We start from the raw sequence: 21,834 nt of genomic DNA, 5'->3' as shown, positions 1-21,834 counted from the left end.
CATCATCTTTACCACAAAGGGAGAACGTTGTTAAAGGGCCTATTCTAATACAATTGTGTAGAAGTCAGTGATACGTTTTGAAAAGTGATGGGTATAATCAAAACACTATTTTTGGTGGGGAACCTTTGATGTACTATTTCCTTTTGTATTTAAAGTATGGGCCTCTGAAAGAAAGCATGTTGTATTTGTTGTGTGGTACATATGCCTAACACCCTCTGCCTTGAGCCTGCGGTGAGCTCCCAATGGATAAACCCTTTGGTGCTTACATAGGCCCACTAACCTCAGTAGCATTTGATCTGAGTACAGGAGCCATCTTACATGGGATTTATTGAAAGAGTGGGATTAATGTTCATTCAGGTCCTAACCCTTTGCCACAGAAGTCAGCGATAGCTTTGCCATAGACTTCGGGGAGTGCAGGAGCAGCCCTGCAGTGCTCACATGAGTTTTTAATTTTCTGAACAGATGTCATGTAGGATTGCCAAGAACTGGAGCTTAGTAGCTTGATTCATTTCCAGAGACAGATGTTCAAATCCCCCTAAACTAACATGGGAAATGCATTGACCGGACTTCTTAAATTTTTTAGGGTACGAGTGCACAGGTGCTTAGAGATTCCTTGTAGCCCAAACCTACCAGAAGTCAGCACAAAAAACCCCCATAACTTTACCCACTGGCAGCAGTCCAGGCTGTCCCTTGGACACCAGGACCCAAGGTTGAGCCTGCTTCTAGTCCTCCACTGTCATCCGCTCCCTCCCACCCCCTTCAGTTTGTTCAGAGCAAATGCATAGGCCACGCATACGGGAAGTCTGCAAGCATCATTATGACAGCTTCTTGAACCTTTGGGCCCTTTTTTACTTCACTTCCCATCTCTATTGCCCACAATTGGAGCCAAGCACAGAGAAGGGATGTCTGATGGGCACAACTTCGAATAGGCACTGTTTAAAGGGCACTACTTGAATCCTTGTGCTGTGCATAGTCTCCAGAATTTGGATCAAAACAAAAGCTAGCACAACCTCTCTCTCTCAAGAAAATAAAGTGAATGACATCAGTGATCTTGTTCCAAACTCGTCCTCTGTGGAACTTGGGTAAAAATATAAACTAGAACAAAGAAATGGGGACATGGATTAAAAAAAATGAAAAGGGTAAATTGAGAGCCACTTAAAGATATCAGGGGGACAGTGACATTAATGTGCTTTAAGAAACCAGTCCTTCAAATGATGCAATTGGACAAAATTGATTGGAACTGAAATTGGACAAAATGGGATTTTTTTTTTTGGTAAGATTTCTGTCAAGGCATTCTTTCTAAAGACATCATTTTAAAGTAATTACATTTTGGTTTTCTCCCTCTCTTCCTCTGTTTACAATATTGCTGGATTTTGCTTTATTTTATAATCCTGACTAGTTAACAGATTTGGTCCAGTATATAATTTAGCTAATCCTACTAAAAATAAGGAGGGCGCAAGGAGCTGGATATAGCTGCAGTCTCTGCGTTAATAAACCGAGTGCTGTGACCAAATCCATCTTCCATAGGAGGCAGCAGAGCTTGCCAAGTCTGAAGGGGAGGATGCATTACAATCAAAGAGGCTGGTGTGGCAGCTCTGCCTCTCCCTGGCTTCAGGAGACACAAAGCTGCTGTTGGGCTGATTAGTTTGGTCCAAAAATAGGTGCCTGGGATTATACTTTGGCATGATTATGAACTCGATTTGCAGTCATTTGTGCAGCACACTAGAACTTGGCCCTGCGTATCCACTTCCTAATTAAAAGAATAGTTAATTTGGAAATTGATCCACAGACAACAAGAAAAATCCTTTTTCTGCCACCTGGACAATTTGCACCGATGGTGAGTTCAGAAGAATTATCACCATTTGCAAGTACTAGCTTGGCTGAGGAAGTTGAAGTATGACTGACTCCAGGTATTTAGGAGGGGATTTGTCTCTAACTATTCATTGTTGCTCCATCTCCTCTGCATGTCTCCTTGTGTGGTCTAATAACCTTTAACAATAATCGCAAGAAGCCGGAAGAACTAAGTGCACACACTGCCTCTTTGATTTTAATTTCCATAATAATATAATCACTTCCCTTATGCATTTCGTTCTCCCCAATTTCCACCAACAGAAAATTGTTTGCTAATGCTGTCTCCAACTTCTTTAGCATTGATTGATTTTGACCTGTTTCAATGGGAGAACATGTGAAGGTATGAGTTCTAGTGTATGGTCTATTAACTTGGTTATGATTTGCTTTCAATAAAGACTACTACATGCTATGCTGTGGACAGACACGAAAAGAGATGGTGCTGTCCCACAGATTCCACTAGAAGAAAGGCAAAACAAACTGATGGCCATAGGAACAGGGAACAGAGTAAATCTGGACTTTGAAATACCTAATGTCTTATGTGGTTTTTACATTGTTTCACTTGGGAGTCTGGCACAACACATTTTGAATAATAATTGAAATGTATATTAAAAACCTGTTTGCTTTTGTAAATCTATATCTATCTTTGGTAGTTGTAAGGCCCACCAATGTATAGTATCGGGGGGCTTTTCCATCTTTAAATATATCTTAAATATATCTTATATATAAATATATATCTTTACAATTGACAGAAGCACAGGTTTGCGCTTATACTCATTTTAGAGAACAGAGAGACTGAAGCTCAATTCCTCCAAGGTATTTAGGTAACTAGGGCACTTACACACATGCGAGGAGCCTGCTCTGACGTGCCGGAAATCCAGCACATCAGAGCAGACTCGATTAATTGAGTCTTCTGGAGCAGATAAATTGATGTGCTCTGGCAACCGCACATGTCATGTGCATGTTTAAAACATGTTTAATGTCATCTAGTTCAAAGTGCACCGCCACCATTTTTTTTTTTTAGCGTGGAGGTGCACTGCGCTACTAATGCACGTTAGTGGCTCACTAATTAAAAGCGCCTGGCACTGCACTGGGAGCACATATGAAAATGCCCCAGTTGATTTCAGTGGGAACTAAATGCCTAACAATAATCACTTTGAGGATCTGTGCCCAAGGATTTATGCGCCAGGACACACAGGGAGCCTGTAGGTTAGTTCTCTAGGGAGTCATCTGCCTCTTAAATACTGTTGACTGAAATGTTATACCTGATCCTGTAGGAGAGAGCAAAGGATATGTAAATGTTAGCTGCAAATCCTGGGTTTATGCCTTTCATCTTTCTGTGCTGCTCTCTTCAGAACATTTTCCTTCCTTGCATATTAACACAAGCTAATGTGAATCTCATCACTCCCCTAATGTGTGCTTTATTACTTTGCCAGTAAATTACGAATTTAAATTACTAACATGTAAGAAATTGTATGGTATTCAAACCTTTTTATTGTATTGGATTAATTATCTTCAATTATGAAATGCATAATACAACTTGTTAATAATGCATAATCTAAATGTGTTGAAAATATTGAAAAGACTGTGGTTATGATCAATGTTTCATTCTAATAGTATAATGTCAGCTCAGAAGCAAGACCTTCTATACTGGCAGTTTTATCACACTGTAACTATTTCCCTCCGCATTTCTTTAAATAAAAGACCGTCACAAAGTATTATCAGTGGTCAGCCCTGCCCCACACTCGCTCCATTTATTTTTCTATAGTACGTTCATATGGGCCAGGTTTTGTCAGGGTAAAACACATTCATTCACTAGAGAACCTGGAAAGGACCCCAGTTCAGCAAAGCTCTTGACCAGGTGCTTACCTTTAACCATGTGCTTGCATCTCATTGTCTCCAGTTAACTGAGCATGTGCTTAAAAGTTTGGATGACTCTGGGTGAAGGACAGGAAATGCCAAACAGAAGCTGCCCCTCCTTCCTTGGTCAGGCTCTTTGCAAGGAAGGAGAAGCACCATTCTGCAAATCTATAGTCTCAGGCAAGACATCAGAGTCTCCCTGAGGATGTGTGAGAACGATTCCAGTACCGAGACCCACTCACCATCTTCCTTCGCAGACTGCTCCTACTACTATTTTGAACAAGGGCTGGGTAAATTAGACTTGCACCAACCATAGCACAGGCTCATATCGTTGCTTCTTTGGCGTGCAATCAAGCCACTCCAATGTCTGGAAGTAGAATTTAGCTTCATTTCCACAACAATCACATCCCACCCAAAGCTGCCAAACTGTACAATGTACAGCGATCTATTTTTGTGTAAGGATTAAATAACTTTTTCACCTACTAAGCCACATGACTTACCTCTTGTAACACACAGGGAAATATGAAATTCTCATCCTACAAGGGACAGGAGAATAAGGCTCTGAGTTTATATGTAATAGCCCTGAGATGGAAAAGCTTTCTGTTGTATGCAATTCAGATGGAATATTTTAAAGAACAGTATTGATATAATTCCCTTTGTAAAATAAGTCTTACACAGTACATTGAAATCTGTTACATTTATAATGGGTTAAATAAAAGCAGGTCCCAATTCTGCAAGATGCCAAGTGCATCCCCACAGACTCGTGAGTACCACAAGCTCGGACACAGGAGAAAACGGAGTTTCAAGTCAGTCTTCAAATCAAGTTGGGCTATCTTAAAAAATATGCTATAGTTCAACCACAAGCTATCAATCTTAATGCAGATATTACTGGGTGAATTTCATGGCCTCTGTCATGCAGGAGTTTAAACCAGACAGTTATAATGGTCTCTTATGCACTTTAAATCTGTGAAAGTATTCAGGTCCTCACAGCATCAGACGAATAGGGAATGCTAACCTGCCCATTGAGTCACTAAAGTGTACATAAATACATAGACCAGGCCTTGCCATTTCATGTTACATAAACCCAGATTAATTTTTAAACAAAGGTGTCATTTTGCATGTTTAAAAAAAATTAAATTAGATGATGCAATTTAAACACTTGCATTATCACTTTGGACACTTTAAACTTCCCTTTGGGTGTTATTAGAGTTTCCCTGGTTTATGTATCTTCTACTTTTCTGCAAGCCAAGTTGCAGATAAAGGGGATGTGGTCCTTTAAATAACCTTTTAAATCTAAGATCAGTGCACAGGTCACTTGCACATCTTGCATTAAGCTTCGTTTCCACCAAAATGACTATCTGGTAGCATAAATGCCTTGCGTGAAGTAGTGCGCTCTCCACATGTGCCGTTTTAAAATCTCTCTGAGTTATTATAGAGCTTCATGAGCTATGTTTGCCCAGGTGCTATCAAATCCACAACTGATTTTGTTACAGTTTTTTTAGGATCATACTTAGGTTAGTGATTTTGCACATTCACTTGATTCCTAAGTTAGCTGCCAAGCAAAGGTTATGCTAGCTCCTACAGGGCTGTTGTTTCATGCCAAGTGAAAAAAATGTCGAGCAAATCCAGAGCACTACACCAAATATACATAAATAGACACATGCAGTCAGGCACTTGTGAACTCCTACATGTGCATATTTTAGTAATACAAAATACTAGTTTAGCCCCCGTTTTAAACGTGTAACTGCTCTGCTTTTTTGGTGCTCAAGTAAGATTGTTGAAGTATTTGGACTAGATCCTCTGACGGCATAAAGCCAGTGCAACACAGCTACTTGTTTTACACAGCTGAGGACCTGGCCCTTTTGCGTGTGTTCGTAAAGAGATGACAGTAAGGAGGAGATTTTCAGATGCAATGAGTGTTGGTCTCACAGCTCCTCCTGAAGTCACATGGAGCTCTACCATCACTCAGCAGAAGCTGAGGTAAGCTGCTGCTCCCTACCCTGAGCCTGGCCTTTGTGTCAGTACCCTGACCCAAATTTTCTGACTGCTGTAGTTCTGAAAATTGATGCATGGATTAACTAATGGCCAGTGCCCTTCCTGGTATCCTCCAGATAGTTTATGAAGTGTTTCAGCATTTGGGGGCCAAAAGCTGCATCCACATGAGTGGGCACTTGTGGTTTGGGGCACCTCAAAGCCTTCTAAGTTGCCGCAAAGTGCACGCAGATCCATGTGCTGTGTTGCATCCTGATATCTAAAAAAAAGTGGTGCGGTGTACATGGCTACAGTGTGTGCCGTCAGAAACCAGAGCCTGGCCATCCAAAGCCACGCTTTTGCTACTGGCCAGGCTCCACGTGCCCAGATCACTGCTGCTGCAGCCCCGGGAGGTCCCAAGAGTCCCAGGTAAAGCTGCCTAGGTGCTGGCCCCAGCTTCCCCTACCCAACCTGGGGCAGTTTGCCATGCACCAGAACATGTGTGCAGGGACCTGCCTGGGGACAAGCAGCACAAATATATGCTGCTATTTTTCCCCAGGGAAATGGATGTTCCCACTCGTGGGGATATGCCCCAAAAGAGTGCTACCTTACGATTAGATGCTGTTTATTTTGCTGTATCTGGCAGCAGCACAATAATAATCCATTTTGTTTTGTTGACACATTCAGGCGTAATACCTCCTCTTAGGGCTTGTAGCCAGCACTTATAAGATATTTGCAACGGTGGGTTTGGGTGAACACAACGTTTTGGACATACTAGAAGCACGCAGCAACCTCTGGTTGTCTGTAATGCTGTTTTGGGAATACAAAAGGGACCTGAGGAGACTTCACTTGGTTGTTTTCATGACTTATATAGGATGCAGCTAACTTCGCAGCTTGAATTCCTGTGGAATCTACTGACAGAAGATGGTCTCGCAAATGTGGTGTGCGCTGACCAGCGTAGCCACTCAGGAATAACCTAGAAGTGAAATTTCCAAAATCAAATCACTTTCACTCCAGAGTACCATGTCCATGCAGAGAATTACTTTGAAACTCCAGTTTTCCCAGAATAACTAATTGTTGTACTACAGCAAGTGTCAATTGGATGCTTATCTTGCTGGGATCCCAGCTGACTTCCTGCTCTTTGGGTGGGGGGCTGGACTCGAGGTCCCTTCCAGCCCTAATGTCTATGAAATCTATGAAGCTATATCGATCCCTTTCTCTACGTAGATAAGCTCATCTCTAAGTGCAACACCAATCTGACAAGGTGATAGAAGTGGGTGGGCTTTGTTTTTCTTTTTTGAGAAAGGCAGTTATAGATCCATGAGTCTCTTGCTTTGAAACCAGCATTGACCCAGAATTTTTGAAACTTCAGCCTTTCTTTACTTGAAAACCGTTTTTCTAAGGCAATATTTTCCCTTTCAATACAACAGTGGATTAATGGATACTAGAAATGTCACTGGTGCAAGCCAAAAGTATGCTTTATACTAACTTGGTAATTGTATCAAATTACAAAATTAATTGGTTCATATTGTACGTATTGATTCAACCTAATTTAAATCACTGATCATGTTGTGGTTTTGACCTTGCAAAAATGTTCCTTTCTAATGGTCTCTTTTGCTGCATATTACTGATCAGGCAACTATTATAGCTGAACATATTAGTGACCTAGATTTTTTTTCTGCAACTAAATGTTTTTTTATTATAAGCAATAAAATTTACTTTTCTTCCTCCTTCCTTTGAAGCCCTATGCTGGGAGCAAAATGTGTGTCCAGACTCAAGGTAAGAGTTTTAAAGTGTTCAGTCCAGTATATGCTTGCTTTGAATCTTGCTACTTACTACTCTTGCGACGCTTATCTGTGTGCATTTTCTGGTGAAACAAATATTTTTTCCTAAAACAGACATCTAGACTGATATCCCACTTCCATTAAAGAACACGAGACTTTTACTATATATATGGCCCTTATCCAAATCTGGCTGAAGGCAATAAGCTTTGCGCATCAGGCTCTTGAAACTTGACTTTTAAGGAAGTGACGAACGTCCCTTTCTTAAAGCTCAGGCCACCATGAGGCCACAGTGTCTCAAATCAGGTTCCTGAGAAATCAGTGATCAGAAGTCAGCATTGGAAATCAATATTTGCTTTTGAAAATTTTGGCCACACAAATGGTACAGGGAATATGAACTAGATGTTTGCAGAGCGCTATATACATATCTGAGGTTTTCTGGGTGATAGTTAGCAACAAATAAAATCTAATTTACCATTTTAAATGTAGCTGCTTCAGTGTCTGATATTTGTTTCATATACCTAAAATACCCAGTTTTCTAGGGTGAAAAGCATAACATTTTGCATATTTAACTTGGGCCTTCTAAGGTAACAATTTAATTTTCAAAATGTTTATGATTGGGTTACAGTTTAGTAAGTGGTAAAATAGGAGTATTGCCATTTAATAGTTTAATCTCACATTAAAGGATTGGGGTCTGATGCTCTGTTCCATATCTCGGTGTTTGCTTTGGGATAGATCTAAGAAATTCTCACCGTAAGTAAGATTTGCATTGATGGAAGTGGGCACATAGCTCCCTTGACTTCTGCAGAGTTATACCTTCAGACGGGAATTGGCCCAAGGTGCAGCTATCGATACTTAAACTAGAACATCATTTTATGTAGAATCAAGTTGAACGTTACAAAAAAATCCATGCAGGCAAGGGATTAAGGGAGGGAAGGGAAGAGCTTGACATGGGAGCAAGTGAAACTGGAATTTCGCGTTTGACAGAGAAGTTGTTACTCCAAACAAGATTTCAGGAATCGTTGTTCTGCTACCCTTCGTCAAGTAAACCATGTTGCCCCTTTCTTTTCTTGAATTTAGGCATTAAGACCACACCCAGTACAACGTTTAACTGGAAAAGATTTCTACAAAATGCAGGTAACACTTTTCTATTTCTGAATCAAGCATACGCAAATCATAGCTCTCAAACTGCAGTTAACACTGTTCTGTATCAGGATTCCTAATACGTTTGAATGACTTTTGTTTGCCTTCATTCTGCACGGGAACTTAGAACGTATACACCGATAGATTGCATAGTACAATAGTTTAATGCTCATAAAAATGAAGGATTAACAGCACCGATTCGATTCAGACAGAGCAGTAAGTCACAAGTCAGACTTCTCGTTTCTGGCCGTGAACTCCAAGGCCTGGGCTTTGGCGGTGTTGAAACTGATGCCCACTTTAGATTGCACCGGAGGATGAAGCGGCCATGAGGTGTGCGCAAGTGTCCTTGGAAAGTCGACTACGAGTATCATTCATTTCATTCATGCCCAAGGCATAGGTTTCTGAGCATGCTTGTGATACACAGCCGTAGGATGGAGACCGAGCGTGTCTTTGACATAAGAGTAGGCTAGTGCATCAGGAGCAGCACTTCAGACTTTTCCATTTTTGTCCCAACGGGGACCCCGCAGCCTCCAAATTGGGAGTTCAAATAGAGTTCAGTGGTTGTGCTGATCTGATAGGTGGCCTTGCTTTGGAAACTGCCAAGAGGATGTTAGGCATGCTTCTTTAAAAATGATATGGGCAGACGCTGCATTGCCACTAGCCTGCCTGGCAGTCCTCCTGGGCCTTGTCTGGTTCATTTTGAGTTGAAACCTGATTTCCAAACAAGAAAGATTTTTGGAAATGAACTCAGATTGTCTTCTTCATAAATTAATAAAAGTCTTTTAAATATGGAATGAGGGCACGGACCAGCTTCCACTGAAACTGGGAGGAATTTAGCTGACTTATTTCAATGACAGCAGATTCATATTCTTGGGACCTGATCGAAGAACTCAGGAATAATCTGCTTTATTTTTTTATTATTATTATTAATTCTCCCCAGAAAAATCTGAATGAAACAATTTCCAATATGTCAAAATGGAATAATTTTTCAGAAATGTAATTTTGATGATCTGGCAGGGAGATTTCCATCAGAAACCTTCCAGCCTGCCTACTCAGTTCCTTAATATTTTGCTAAACTGGGAGCTTTGGAGCTTGAGAGCTGGTACTTTTAGGGTTTCCAGGTACCCCATGAATCTAGCAGAGGGGCTGTGGAAGCTGACCTTCTTTGCATCTGCTGCTGCTTTCAGTCTGACTGCCATAGAGCCCCATGAACACTGTGAGCTGGCATTGAGAGGCTGGTTATTCTGAAATACTTGATCAGGACGGGTTTCCCATTGTGCACTGTATAGATTCAATCCTTGGCCTGAAGGGCTTTCTAATGAAGGGGAGGGGCTGGAAACAACATACAACCAGACATGTGTGCCAGCCACAGCATGATGAATAGCAAAGCCCTTTTTAAGTTGCTTATCTAATCGATTAACCACAATGTCCGGTTAGTTAATATACCTATCCTACATTTAACAAGGGAGCACAGTGAGTCCTTTGCGTGCCTCAGCTGAACAGTAAATAAAAATACTTAAAACATTAGTTATAGTTACTGTAGCTCGAAAATTGGAAAATTGATTTTTTCCCTTCTCAAATTGAAACACAAAACCACTCCCAGTTTTCAACTAAGAATAGATGTTTCACTGAAAAGCTAGAAACTTTTAAGTGAAATATGTATATAAAACAGACAAGACTCAGCTCAATGTTTGCATAACCCCTTCCTGCCTCACCCCCTTTTATCATTTATTCTTTTACTAATATTAGGGACTCAGGGCGTGTCTACACATGCTGATTTAAGGCACTTTAGCCTGATTTAAGGTGCATTAAGGGCACACATCTACACATGTGCGCCATTAATGCATCTTAAAAATGGCAATTTTAGGCTATTCGTGTAGCTTGAAAGTTGGAAAATTGATTTTTTCCCTTCTCAAATTGAAACACAAAACCACCCCCAGTTTTTAACTAAGAATAAATGTTTCACTGAAAAGCTAGAAACTTTTAAGTAAAATATGTATATAAAGCAGACAAGACTCAGCTCAGTGTTTGCAATATCCCCTTCTGCCCCATCCCCTTTTATCATTTATTCTCTCACTAATATTAGGAACTCGGCTCATCTACACGTGCCAATTTAAGGCTCTTTAGTCTGATTTAAAGTGCATTCAGGGCACACATCTACACATGTGCACCCTTAATGCATCTTAAAAATGGCAATTTTAGGCTATTCATGCCTAAATTTGATACCTGCAAAATCAGGTATTAAATTTAGGCACAGATAGACAAAGCACCTTAACTCATATATAGATGCACTAAGGCGCATTAACGCTGTGCATGTCGACTGACTTGGGACTAACTTCAGTCCCAAGTAGGTCTACACACTGTGTTAATGCACCTTAGCACGTGCACATGTAGATGAGTGCCCAAGTCACCTTAATGCACATTTGCCTAACACACATTAAGTTTAGGTGCACTGAAAAGCACATGTAGACATGCCCATAGGATGGTATATTTTAAACTCAGATCAAGTACTCATACAACCAACGTGCAAAAACGTGCATTGCCCTTTGGTTGGATGGAAAGCATCTACGCATAAATAATAAGAAAGATAAATAAAGCTTCCTTCCTCTTTACGGAGATCTTCCCAAATGCCTTCACAAAGTGGTTATTTTTGCAGTAGCAGCTACTGGCATATTCTGGTGTAGAATTTGTGTAGCTCCATTGACTAAAGGGGAGCCAATTTATACCACCTTTGATTCTGGCTTCTTAATCTTTCAGTTAGAAGGGTCTCTTGGTGTGTTGCTGGACTGCCAAATGCGAGGGGATCTAAAACTAGTGGAGAAGCACAAGCAGCAGATGCAGGATAAACGTTGCCAGCAGGAAAGGAAAAAGAAGCCAACGTTTCTGTGCGCAGGGAAAGTGCAGAAACACAGGCAGCAGCATTTCACGCACTGCGCCCAGTGACTTGGGGGAACATTTATGAAGAATACACTCCACTCCCCCGAGAGAAATGGGGGCCTTTGGATTGTAACATGCCATGCATAAGTATGTGCCTTGGATGGTATACAGTAACCCAGGCAGGTTTTAATAGAGGTGCGACAAAATCTGGACGCAACTTCCCCACACTGTCATATTTGGCACCCTCGGTGGAGGGCGTTCAGCAGTCCCCAAACCAATGGTGGTCTGCAGCAATCACCCTTCCTGCCTTCCATATCCGTGTCCCTAGACATGCCAAAGTAGGCTCAGTCAAGGACTTGGAGCTGCAGAGCGAGCTGATGAACCCCAGCACCAAAGCACAGAGGTAATGCCTTAGCCCTTAGGAAAAAAAGGCCTCTATTTGCCCTTACAATGGCACATCCATTGCGGGGGGCTATTTTCAAAAAGCTATTGGATGTCAGTAACAGCGTAATTGTTAAAGCTGCTTTTCCAAACAGGAACAATTTCCAGGCATTTTACCTTGGATTTTTTTTTTTTTTTTTTTTTAAGCTTCACATTCATCAATCTGATCCCTGATAGTACAGCCATTCCCTCCATTACAAATGAACCCACACTATTCAATTGCTTTATCACATCAGTAAATGTGTGTCATTATTCAGAACCAGTGTCCAATTTTAAATTGAGCATTGTGGGGTTATTTCATTCTCAGTAAATCATAGCACACAAGCACAGTGCCATGAAGATTAATAATTTTCAGAAGTGGAATGATTTGTCACTCGCTACCACGGCCCCAGCAGTGATTGGATCCTGTGTCTGACCATTTTGTGATTAAAGGAACAGTCGTCAGATTGGGGGAGCACTCCCTACAATGCATGTTATCGGGAAGATTAGACAGGTTTATCCTAATGCACACTAATGCAAAAGTACCAAATAATTCACGATGTACAGAAAAGCAAACAAAAACGTGACGTGCTGTTAAATAATGGCTTGAAAATTGACATAAAATTATTCAGTATGAATGGGGTTGTACGACCTAGTGTCTTATCCCATTTGTCTCATCAGTCCTGTTCTGCTTTTCATCGCCGAGATGGGCTGAGTTCTTTGCAACAATCCCTGCCTCTTCCCCTCCCCATGCCCTGGCAGCACTGGAGCATTTAGAAATGCTCATCTTTACAAGGGGAGGTGGGGTTGCTTGTTGCCTTTCCATGACTGCTGGAAAATACCAAAGGGCTGGGAGTCAAAGTTGCTTTTCTTGGGGTTTGCAGGTGCTAGAAGTATTCTTTTAAATTCAGAAGTCTAGGGAACTTGTAACGATAAGCAGAAAGTAATGAAAACGTGGCAGGGGCACTCTTTTCCTCAAAAGTCCATATGATTTTGCTAGAGTATGCCCACTCATAAGATTTTGCTAGAGTATGCCCACTCTTCTCTATAACCGGATTATCTTGAGTTTTATGCCCAAACCAAATTAATCTGGCATCAACTCAAGCCAGGAAAGCCAGACGCCCCTGAAAATCAGAACCTATACCCTCTCGAGTCATCCACCGTCCTAAATCAGTGGATCCTTTTGGAAATGTTCATCTTATTCCAAGTTGGTACTGAATTTGTCAATCACAGTGATGTCTATACTGAATCAGGTCAAACAGAATCACAGTTCAGATAGCCCTTTGAAATCAGTCTAACAAGTCCTGGACTGAAGTAGACCTGTACTCTTAATTTCTTCCCGCACACAAGCAAAATCTAAGGAAAGCAGACTGAGTAGCAGATTTCAGTGAGCAATTTCTAAGGTTAATATAAATGATTTCTGAGAACGGTGTCATGGACATAATTTTTTTTTTTTCAAAATTTGTGTTTTCAGTGCAAGATAGGCACAGCTCAGGGAATCGGTATTTTGCTATCTAAGGCTTCATGACAAACGTCTACAGTGCAAAGGTAACGCTTGCTTAGAATTAGCACCTAATCTTCTGGCTGAGGTACTTTCATCAGCTTAGGCTCACAAAGTATTTCCTTGGTTACAGTCACAAAAGGGGAGCTTTCAAAACTGATCAGCTTTTATTTGTCGTCAGCTCTTTTTGTATTTGTCCCACGGTAGAGAGAGAGAGACTGCAGACATCCGAAAGTCTAACCAAAAAATACATAGCCAGCCCCAGAGGTTGACTTAAAGAAACTGGAAGATGGAAGGTGATTGCCTTTGAGACTGATTTCTTTGAGAGAGAAGTCTCTGCATTTAGGCCGTTTGTTTCGTGGAGGTCAGAGCTATTCAGGGGAAGTTCTGTAGTCTGCATTACAAAGGAGGTCAGGCTGGATGACCGCAACAGCCCCCATCTAATCTAGGAATCTATTGCAAACATAATGAGTTTGTAGTTTGAGGTGTCTGTTTGTAGACTTCAGACCCACTTAGACTTTGTTGGGAATAACAAGATAATCTCTATGCCTGTAAAATCCAAGTTTGTTGTCCTCTAATACCTCTTAAGGAGGACAGATCGCCACTTCAAAACACAGGGACCAGGCCAGCACCCATTTACTTTGATGGAAAGGATTGATTTCAATGGGAATGGGATTGGCTTCCTAAGACCAAAATGAGAGCCCATAAGAACACTTACTGGAACTCATCTAATTCAGAAGAGTGGAAAACTAATGAAGTCTAGACCGATCAAAAAACAGAAATCGGTTTCGATTCCAAGCCGATCAGAAAGATGAACCAGTACTATAAATTATCCAGGAAGGCCCCATGGGGTTTTAGGAACAGGTGCCACTATACGCTCAAACAACAAGTGTGAAACTTGCTTTTAGAAGATAACTTTCTTTGTCTAGATTAATTTCTGAATGTAGTTTTGCTAAGAAAAGATTGGAAGCAATCAGTTGGAAGCAGGATTTTTTTGCGCACTTGCTTTTTAATATCCATTAGCAATAGAGGTGTGTAGAAATATTGAACCATCTGACAGAAGAGTTTTTTGTGATGTGATTTCTCCAGGTGAGGGGCCTGCTGTAATGAGATCCTCAGTTCTTTTGGCTTATGTTGACTTTGCTGAAGCTAACAGGAGCTGAGGTTAATGCTGAATGGAAATGTCCTGTAGTAATTAATTCTATTTGCAATTAACTTTTCCATGGATACAATAGAATTTTCCTTTTTTTTTCATTTTGGGGAAGAGAATCACTTTGTAGATTAGGGCCCTGATTCATCGAAGCACTTTAGCATATACTTAAAGTTATGCACATACTTATGAAGTATACTTTTGGATGCAGACTCAACTATGTTAATATTGCCTTAATTCTGTTTGCAGTTAAGTCAGCAGGGTTTCCTCTCTTGCCTTCAAGTATAGCAGCTTCAGGATTAGCACAAAATAAGGGAGAATTGTTAAGCTTGTGCGCATGACACTATTGTTTAATATTAACATAGCAAACAAAATAGTGAACTTAGCTGGACCAAGTAGCCCAAGAGTTTTCAAATTCTGAAGAGTTGGCTTGTGAGAAAAGTAGATAAAAGATAAGGGGGGGGGGAGTTTAAGTGACTTAAAACAACAAAACTCTTAGTGATAAGGAATTAGGTGATCTATTGTATAACATTTCTAACATGGGGATGAAGACAGAAATATAAAGAGTGAAGCAGAGTTGAAGGTCTGACTTGGAATATCAAAGCCGTATTCAAGGGTTGGACAAAGTTACCTAGGATTCAAACTCTGGAAGATGAAATAACCATCTGAGACAGGCTAACACCTCAGCTAGAAACCTGTAGACATCTTTTTGTCTGAGATCAGTTAATACTTTGAAATGGGTAGCAGGCAGCTTATATACAGTTTTCAAGAGAAATAAAAATCTTGGGGCGGTTCAAAGTGAACAGACAGGAGAGGTAATACAACCTCAGCATCTGGTCATAGCTTAGACATTGCTTCTCAACAAAAGAGAAGTCAGCTGGGTTAGCCGTAATCACGTGGACCTGCTGTAGTGATTTACACACCTCAGCTGAATACAACTGAATATCTAGCTGAATACAACTGAAAACGTAGCTAAAGTTAGTTGGAAAACTAATCCTCCAGGGGTGGATTGCTCTTGACCTACTATTCATAAAAAAAACAGCTTGATTGCTTATAGACAGGGTTTGCTTGCATTAATGGACAACCTTGTGTCATAAATAAGTATAAATTATTTAAATGAATGAGCACAATACCAATATGCTTGTTAAAAATACATTGCATTTAACCTCTAATATGGATATGTTTAAATCTTCAACTATAGAAGGGATAAAACAAGTGGGGGGGTTTTTTGTGGGGGTTGAAATCTTTAAATCCTGTCCAAAATCATATTCTGTGGATGTATTTCACAAATGCAGCTATGAAAACCTTAAATAGGAAGAATTGCTGTATTTTCTTTAGTTGAACAAACAGTGAGAAAATAGGTCACTCAAGATAAGATGTTCTTAAGCTTGCATCCTTACCTCTAGCAAGTCAGTGTTTAATATCACTAAGTCACACAGAAGCCTGCAGCATTTGAGTAAGATTAAAGATTTTCAGGAAACATTTTTGTACTATTTATCTAAAATTGCTCTAATATTTTTTTTTTTGGTGATTGTACAAATTTGGAAGCTGCTAGATTCATCTGCTAATTTCAAGTCCCTTTTAAGTGATGGGGGTAGTATTTACTCAAAAATACTGCCATCAATAATGTTTCCAAAATTATTTTGGACATGCTAGTTTGTTCATTGCCTAGTTATGCTGTGCTGGCACCCTACTAGAGCTTATTCTCGAAGCCTCATGCATAGAGCACTATGTTTTATCTAGGGCAAGGTAGCACACCAAAACGAAACTGCGATTTCTCTCTCAGCGGGGAGGATATAGGAACACATTCAAAACCTGAAGCTTTTATTGAGTTAAGCATTATAATAACCCAATGAAAACGGTATTGGTTGTTTTAATATTTAAGTCAATAAAGCCACTGTGTCGATTCTCCATTTATTTCAGGCTTCCTTAGAAACCAAGTTTGCAAAAGAACCCTGCAGCGGTGGTACGTAACGTCACCGTAGCACTCGTCAGAGCAGGAGCTGAAGGGTTGGGGCTAAACTAGTGACAAGGAGAGTTCGGTAGCTAGATTGAGGCTGCTGCTTAGGCTTATGCCTTGGAGAGATGCTGGGACGGCTGAGCCCCGCCAAAAGGGAGGTTGTTCTGGCCATGTGCATCTAGGCATCTGAGGAATGGATGGAAACTCAGGTGCCTGCGGACTGTAGATGCCCAAGGATTATAGGGTGGGTTTTGAGGATTGCACTCGTGGATGGGGGGCCCTAAATTCCATCTCAGGTCAGCTTGAGGCACCTGATTTCTGTTGTGCCTCTGGACTCAGTCAGCCAATCCTAGAAACTGGGAAAGATCTTGCCTGATCTTATATATTAAAAGATTAAAGAAAGACCCAACATTTAGCAACTTGAAAATTAAACTTGTATTGTATGCATATTCACTCCTGCAATCAACCACTGTTTAACTACTTGGTACTAACCAAATGCCTTGCATTACACAGAATTTATTATTTCTGTCCCAGTTACGAAGCAGTCACCAAGCAAACTAGGTTTCCTAGGGAATATCTTAATAAAAGCAGTTACTTTGACTGAGGCCGTAGCAACATAAAAACTTGCACCAGCTGAACTGGCTCAAACCCCTATGTGGACACACACTTTTGGTTTGAGTTTCAGTTTGGCTTAGGCCTGCTCCTAATCAACCTAAATTCAACAGAAATAAGTACAGCCGAACCTGAAATAAGCACATTCATGCAGCCCTTTGCTCTCCTTTAATTAAATTATCTTACATTTTCACCTTCGAGAAATGAATGCGACTATATGAAGACTTAAGACTCTTAACCTTAAGACTCTGATCATGGCCCATCTCAGAAACGGGCCCCAGTGACATATTCTGTAATTGCACTGGGAGATGAAATGGAGGAGATTCGTGCAAGAAGACAAGAACCATTTTCTAATGAAGTCTAGTGTACTTGTATATCATTCAGTCATTAATAAACGATTATCCACAACTGGTGGTGTCAGTACAAAAAGGACAGAAGTGAGGATTTTTAAATACACACATCCTATTTCCTGTAACTAAATGAACATACAGCTTAGTGGCAAAAACGATGACGACCTGTAAATTTCAGCTAAATCATGAGCACTTTGTAATGTTATTCATAGATTTAAGTATATTAAAAAAAAATAATTCTGAAGACATTCAACTCCTCCTGCAATTTGAATTTTAAAAATGACCAAGCTGGTTGTGGTTTAATTTTCTTGGCTTTTCTTTAATGTAGTATAATTTCTAAAGAGTCTATTAAAGCTTAGGCTACGTGCATTCACACATGAGCCTTTGCAAAGGGAAGACAAAATGCAGTTTCGCTGGACTTTGGGAAAAGGTCATTTTCTTGTGCCATATGATAATGAATTTTTCTGGTTTCACGGCAGCAAAATAAAGAGATAATTATCTTGATGTTAACATTTCATATTTTTTGCAAGAAAAAGCATACCAGTTAACAATTAATAGGCCAAGTTTGTGGAATTTAATAGAATGTGATGGGGTTGTTTTTTTTAAATTTCCTTCCCATTTCCCAAAAATGTTAGTTTAAAATCAGTGAAGGTATTGGCCAAAAAAGATTTGAAAGCCCAAGGGACCCAAAAGACCAAATGAATCTGGGCATCTAGAAAGCACTGCCCAGCGCACGTGTGCATGCACACACACACATAGCGCTTCCCCCTTGTGAACTTTCAAACCCAGATGCACCACGCCATAGCATGGGATGGGAATGCTATGCCATGTCCATTCAAGTCCCTCTGGCACGCCTGCAACACCTGCCAATAATGGTGCCAACTGCGATGATAGTGCTGATGCCTTTCCACTAAGACACTGGACTGAACACAGACGCTTTAAACAGCCATCATATCCAGGCCACCTCATCTGGATTTGAACAGATGACTTCAAGGGAAAATGTTCTTATCCCAGAGCATCCAGAAGTATCCCATCCAGAATACTTTAGGCAGTCATCTCTTTGTTACTGCTTCTTAAAATGTCATCTTATTTTCATGGGTTTTTTTAAAATTCTAACTGGATGCTCTGACCTTAGGGGAAACGTTGGAAAGCATTCTGTTTTAGGAACAATTTTACCCATGCAATGTAGGTATTTCACTTCGGTTGTTCTTTATTAAGAAGGACATTGTACAAACACAGGAACCTAGCTTTTAAGACTGTTCACCTGCTCCTGCCTTTTCATCTCCCCGTGCAATTATGAAATATTCCATTAGGACTCCATTCTGAAGACATAATTCTCCGTTAGTGACATTTCAGCTGATTGCTGTGAAAATGATTGATGCGGCAAACATAGGTTTATACTTTCAGATGAGGGGGGAAAAAAACACTGTGGGAGCCAGTGAACTGTCAACAAAAATACAAGGACCTTATTTTTGTGCAGAAATTCTAACAAAAGCTCTTGCCAAAACTTTGTTTCTCCATAATCTGTGGCCTTTATAAACTTCTTATTCTTTCATAATAGCTTTCATCTGAGCATTACAAATCACTTTGCAAAAAATTAATCAGCCTCATAACTTCCTTTGAACTAGGTAGTCATTATACCCATTTCATTGATAAATGGGTATATAGGCAGGCTGTAACATAGGACTTTCTAGGTCAGGCAGTGAATCATAATCACAGCCAGGGACAAAACAAGAGTCCCAATTCTTAATCCTGTTTATCTACTTGACAGCTTTCTCCGGCCAAATTCTCTGCTAGGGGAACTCCACAAACACCGGTAGTTATAACAGCAAAGCATTTGGCCTCCTCTGACATAGCGCACTTAATGCTCCAAAATGGGGCTGTAATATCGGTGTCCCGGGATTCTGTGTTTATTCCCCGTCAGTAACTCAATATAAATTGTGTTTGCCTTAAAAAATGGTGTTGTGAACTCGGCAGAGGTTCAGCAATACCTATTCTGCAGGTCAAGTTCGATGCTCAGCTACATCTCTGCAACCCTTTCTGAAGGTCAGTGGGTTATAACTGAGAACTTAATTTTTCTGGGTAGGAAACACATGCCAGAAAACAATCTAACTTACCCTCCCAAATCCTTTCCTGCCGCAGCGCTAGTAGGAGAAAACAATAGCACACCTTTTTGTCCCTGCAGCAAGGTGGTGACGCATTAAAAACACCCAACAAGTAAATCTGTTGAAAGTACCACTTATGCATCTTTCCTTTTCTGAATGGAATCGCATGCATATTAAGCACAGTTGATTTCTATGAAGGGCAATGCTGCAGCAAAAATCCAGAATGGGAAGCGCCCATTTAAGCTCAAGAAAAAAATAAAAATAAAGATCCCTCCTGTCAGGTGCCAATTTCCGCATAGCTGACAGGGCCACAGCACCTAAAAAAGTGGGTTTTGCCTTTACTGTGTCATTAATGTGCTCCCTCTTGAGTATCTTGCAAGGCCAAATTATGAGCGAGAATGTTGCAATGATTGGTTTCTCATACAGATAGCTAGAGTTTGTTTTTCACAGCAGGGGCTCCAAGAAGTCTTGAGAAAGCACTGGGAGGTGAAAACCTGATAGAAGCATTATTCAGATGTGTAAATTTAACCATCTTCAACGAATAAATAGAAAGGCAAGAGAGACAAATGTTGCTTAAGTCTCAAGGCAAGCAAGCCCAGACTGGAACAGAATACTCTTCCAGCAATAGGTATCGTCTGTGCTGCTTCTGCAAAGCAATCTTTTTTTGTGGGTTTTTTTATGTCCCTAAGTGGATTAAACCTGGTCATAAAAATGAATTAGCCAATGACTAAAATCTACTGCACACAATAAAATGAAAATGTATACCTGACTCCTGCCTTATTAAACCGAATGGTAGTGGCAAATAGCTCCTCTCCCAAATAGCTCTTTCCAGATTTTTTGGGGGAGATAGAATTGGTCGTGTGGCTTCAGACCTGCGGTTCACATAGGTCAATGGCATGTCTCTGACAGCAGATAGTATCGGAAGCTCCTGAGAACGGTGCAAAAAAATCCCATTGTTAGGGGACTGCAAGGGTGGTATTTTTCCAAAGCCGGTCAAAGGGAGTTACCTGTTTTTCATTAAAATCTAGCAAAAGTTGGAAATAAAAACCCCCTCCTTTACCTGGGAGTCAAAATGATTAGAAGTCTAGAATACATGTGAAGAAAGGTTGGAAGAACTGAGATGGTTTTGGCTAAGGGAAGACAAGACCAAAGGGTGGATTTGATAACCTTCAAATATGAAAAGGATTATTATAGAGGACAATTGTGTTTTGTCCATTGCTTTGTGGGTAGCACGACCGGTAATGGATTTAAATTGCCATAAGGGAGTTTTAGGCTAGATTGTAGGAAGAACCTTCCTAGTGGTCAAGCAGTGGAACAAGGTTACCTCCTGCCAGTTTATAAATGCAAGTTAGACAAGCTTGTGCCAGGTCGGTGTAGATAGAGATCCTCCTGCTTTGGGCAGAGGGTTAGACTAGAATATCTTGCAAGGTCCCTGCCAGCGCTGCTTTTCTAGGAAGGTTTTAGGGCACCACCAAACTCTTCTCCATCACAGGGAAGCCCGTAAACAGGACTGTCCCAAGATTTTGTCCTTTCCCTACAAAAGCCATCCATGCCCTGAGTCCTTTAAAGCCAAACAATGCCTCCGGGAATAACCTGCCAGTAGAAGTGGATCCTGGAGGTCTGCTCAAACATAATTCAGCTGGTATGTTTCTGTAAGTAAAATTCAAAGTATTTTTATTATGTTGCCCTGCAGGATTCCAGTAAGATAAATTAGACAGTGTGCAGGTAAGAGCTTCTGTAATACTGCAGTGTCACACGTTCAGCTTTGAAGAGATAGCTTTAAATATTGGAAGAATTGGGGGAAATTATTTCACAATTTTAAATGCTATTTAGGATTTACAGTGGGCCTGATGGAGAGCTGTGAAGTATTTGTCTGATGCGTTGAGGTTGTCTGGCACGTACAGGAGGGTCAGTGAGCCCCTTGCAGCACTTTACATCCATTATCTAATTAAACACATTAAAATGAAAAGACAGATTTACAGAATGAAAAATGCAAAGAGAGAGGAAGAAAAGTCGTATCAAATCTACAGGATATTATGCTATAATCAAAGCTATCAGGCCTGTATAATCTATAAGATTCTTCATAACTTGGGTGATTATCTTCACACTCACAACAGCAGTGATCAAGATACTCATTATTGTTTGATTGAACTTGTAGCGTCAACCTCGCATCCTAATCTACAGCAGCCAGAGGCAAAACATAACAGGAGATAGCAAGAACATCTAAATTGAATACCCGAAATTTTTATTTTTATA

General features: G+C 40.5%; 1 protein-coding gene across 2 annotated transcripts in view; it reads left to right on the top strand.

The window, feature by feature from the left end:
* GLT1D1 (glycosyltransferase 1 domain containing 1) overlaps positions 1 to 21,834 on the top strand; it is a 121,959-nt gene that overhangs the window by 52,939 nt on the left and 47,186 nt on the right. For both annotated transcript variants that reach the window (XM_019507098.1, XM_019507096.1), the window contains exons 5-6: positions 7,422 to 7,458; positions 8,541 to 8,597. In XM_019507098.1, coding sequence (XP_019362643.1) covers positions 7,422 to 7,458; positions 8,541 to 8,597 — 94 coding nt within the window. The remainder of the gene's footprint in view (positions 1 to 7,421; positions 7,459 to 8,540; positions 8,598 to 21,834) is intronic.

This window comes from Gavialis gangeticus, unplaced genomic scaffold (genome assembly GCF_001723915.1).
Source record: "Gavialis gangeticus isolate Ggan-Ray unplaced genomic scaffold, GavGan_comp1, whole genome shotgun sequence".
Classification (NCBI taxonomy): Eukaryota; Metazoa; Chordata; order Crocodylia; family Gavialidae; genus Gavialis; species Gavialis gangeticus.
This window is presented reverse-complemented; position numbering and strand designations above follow the sequence as displayed.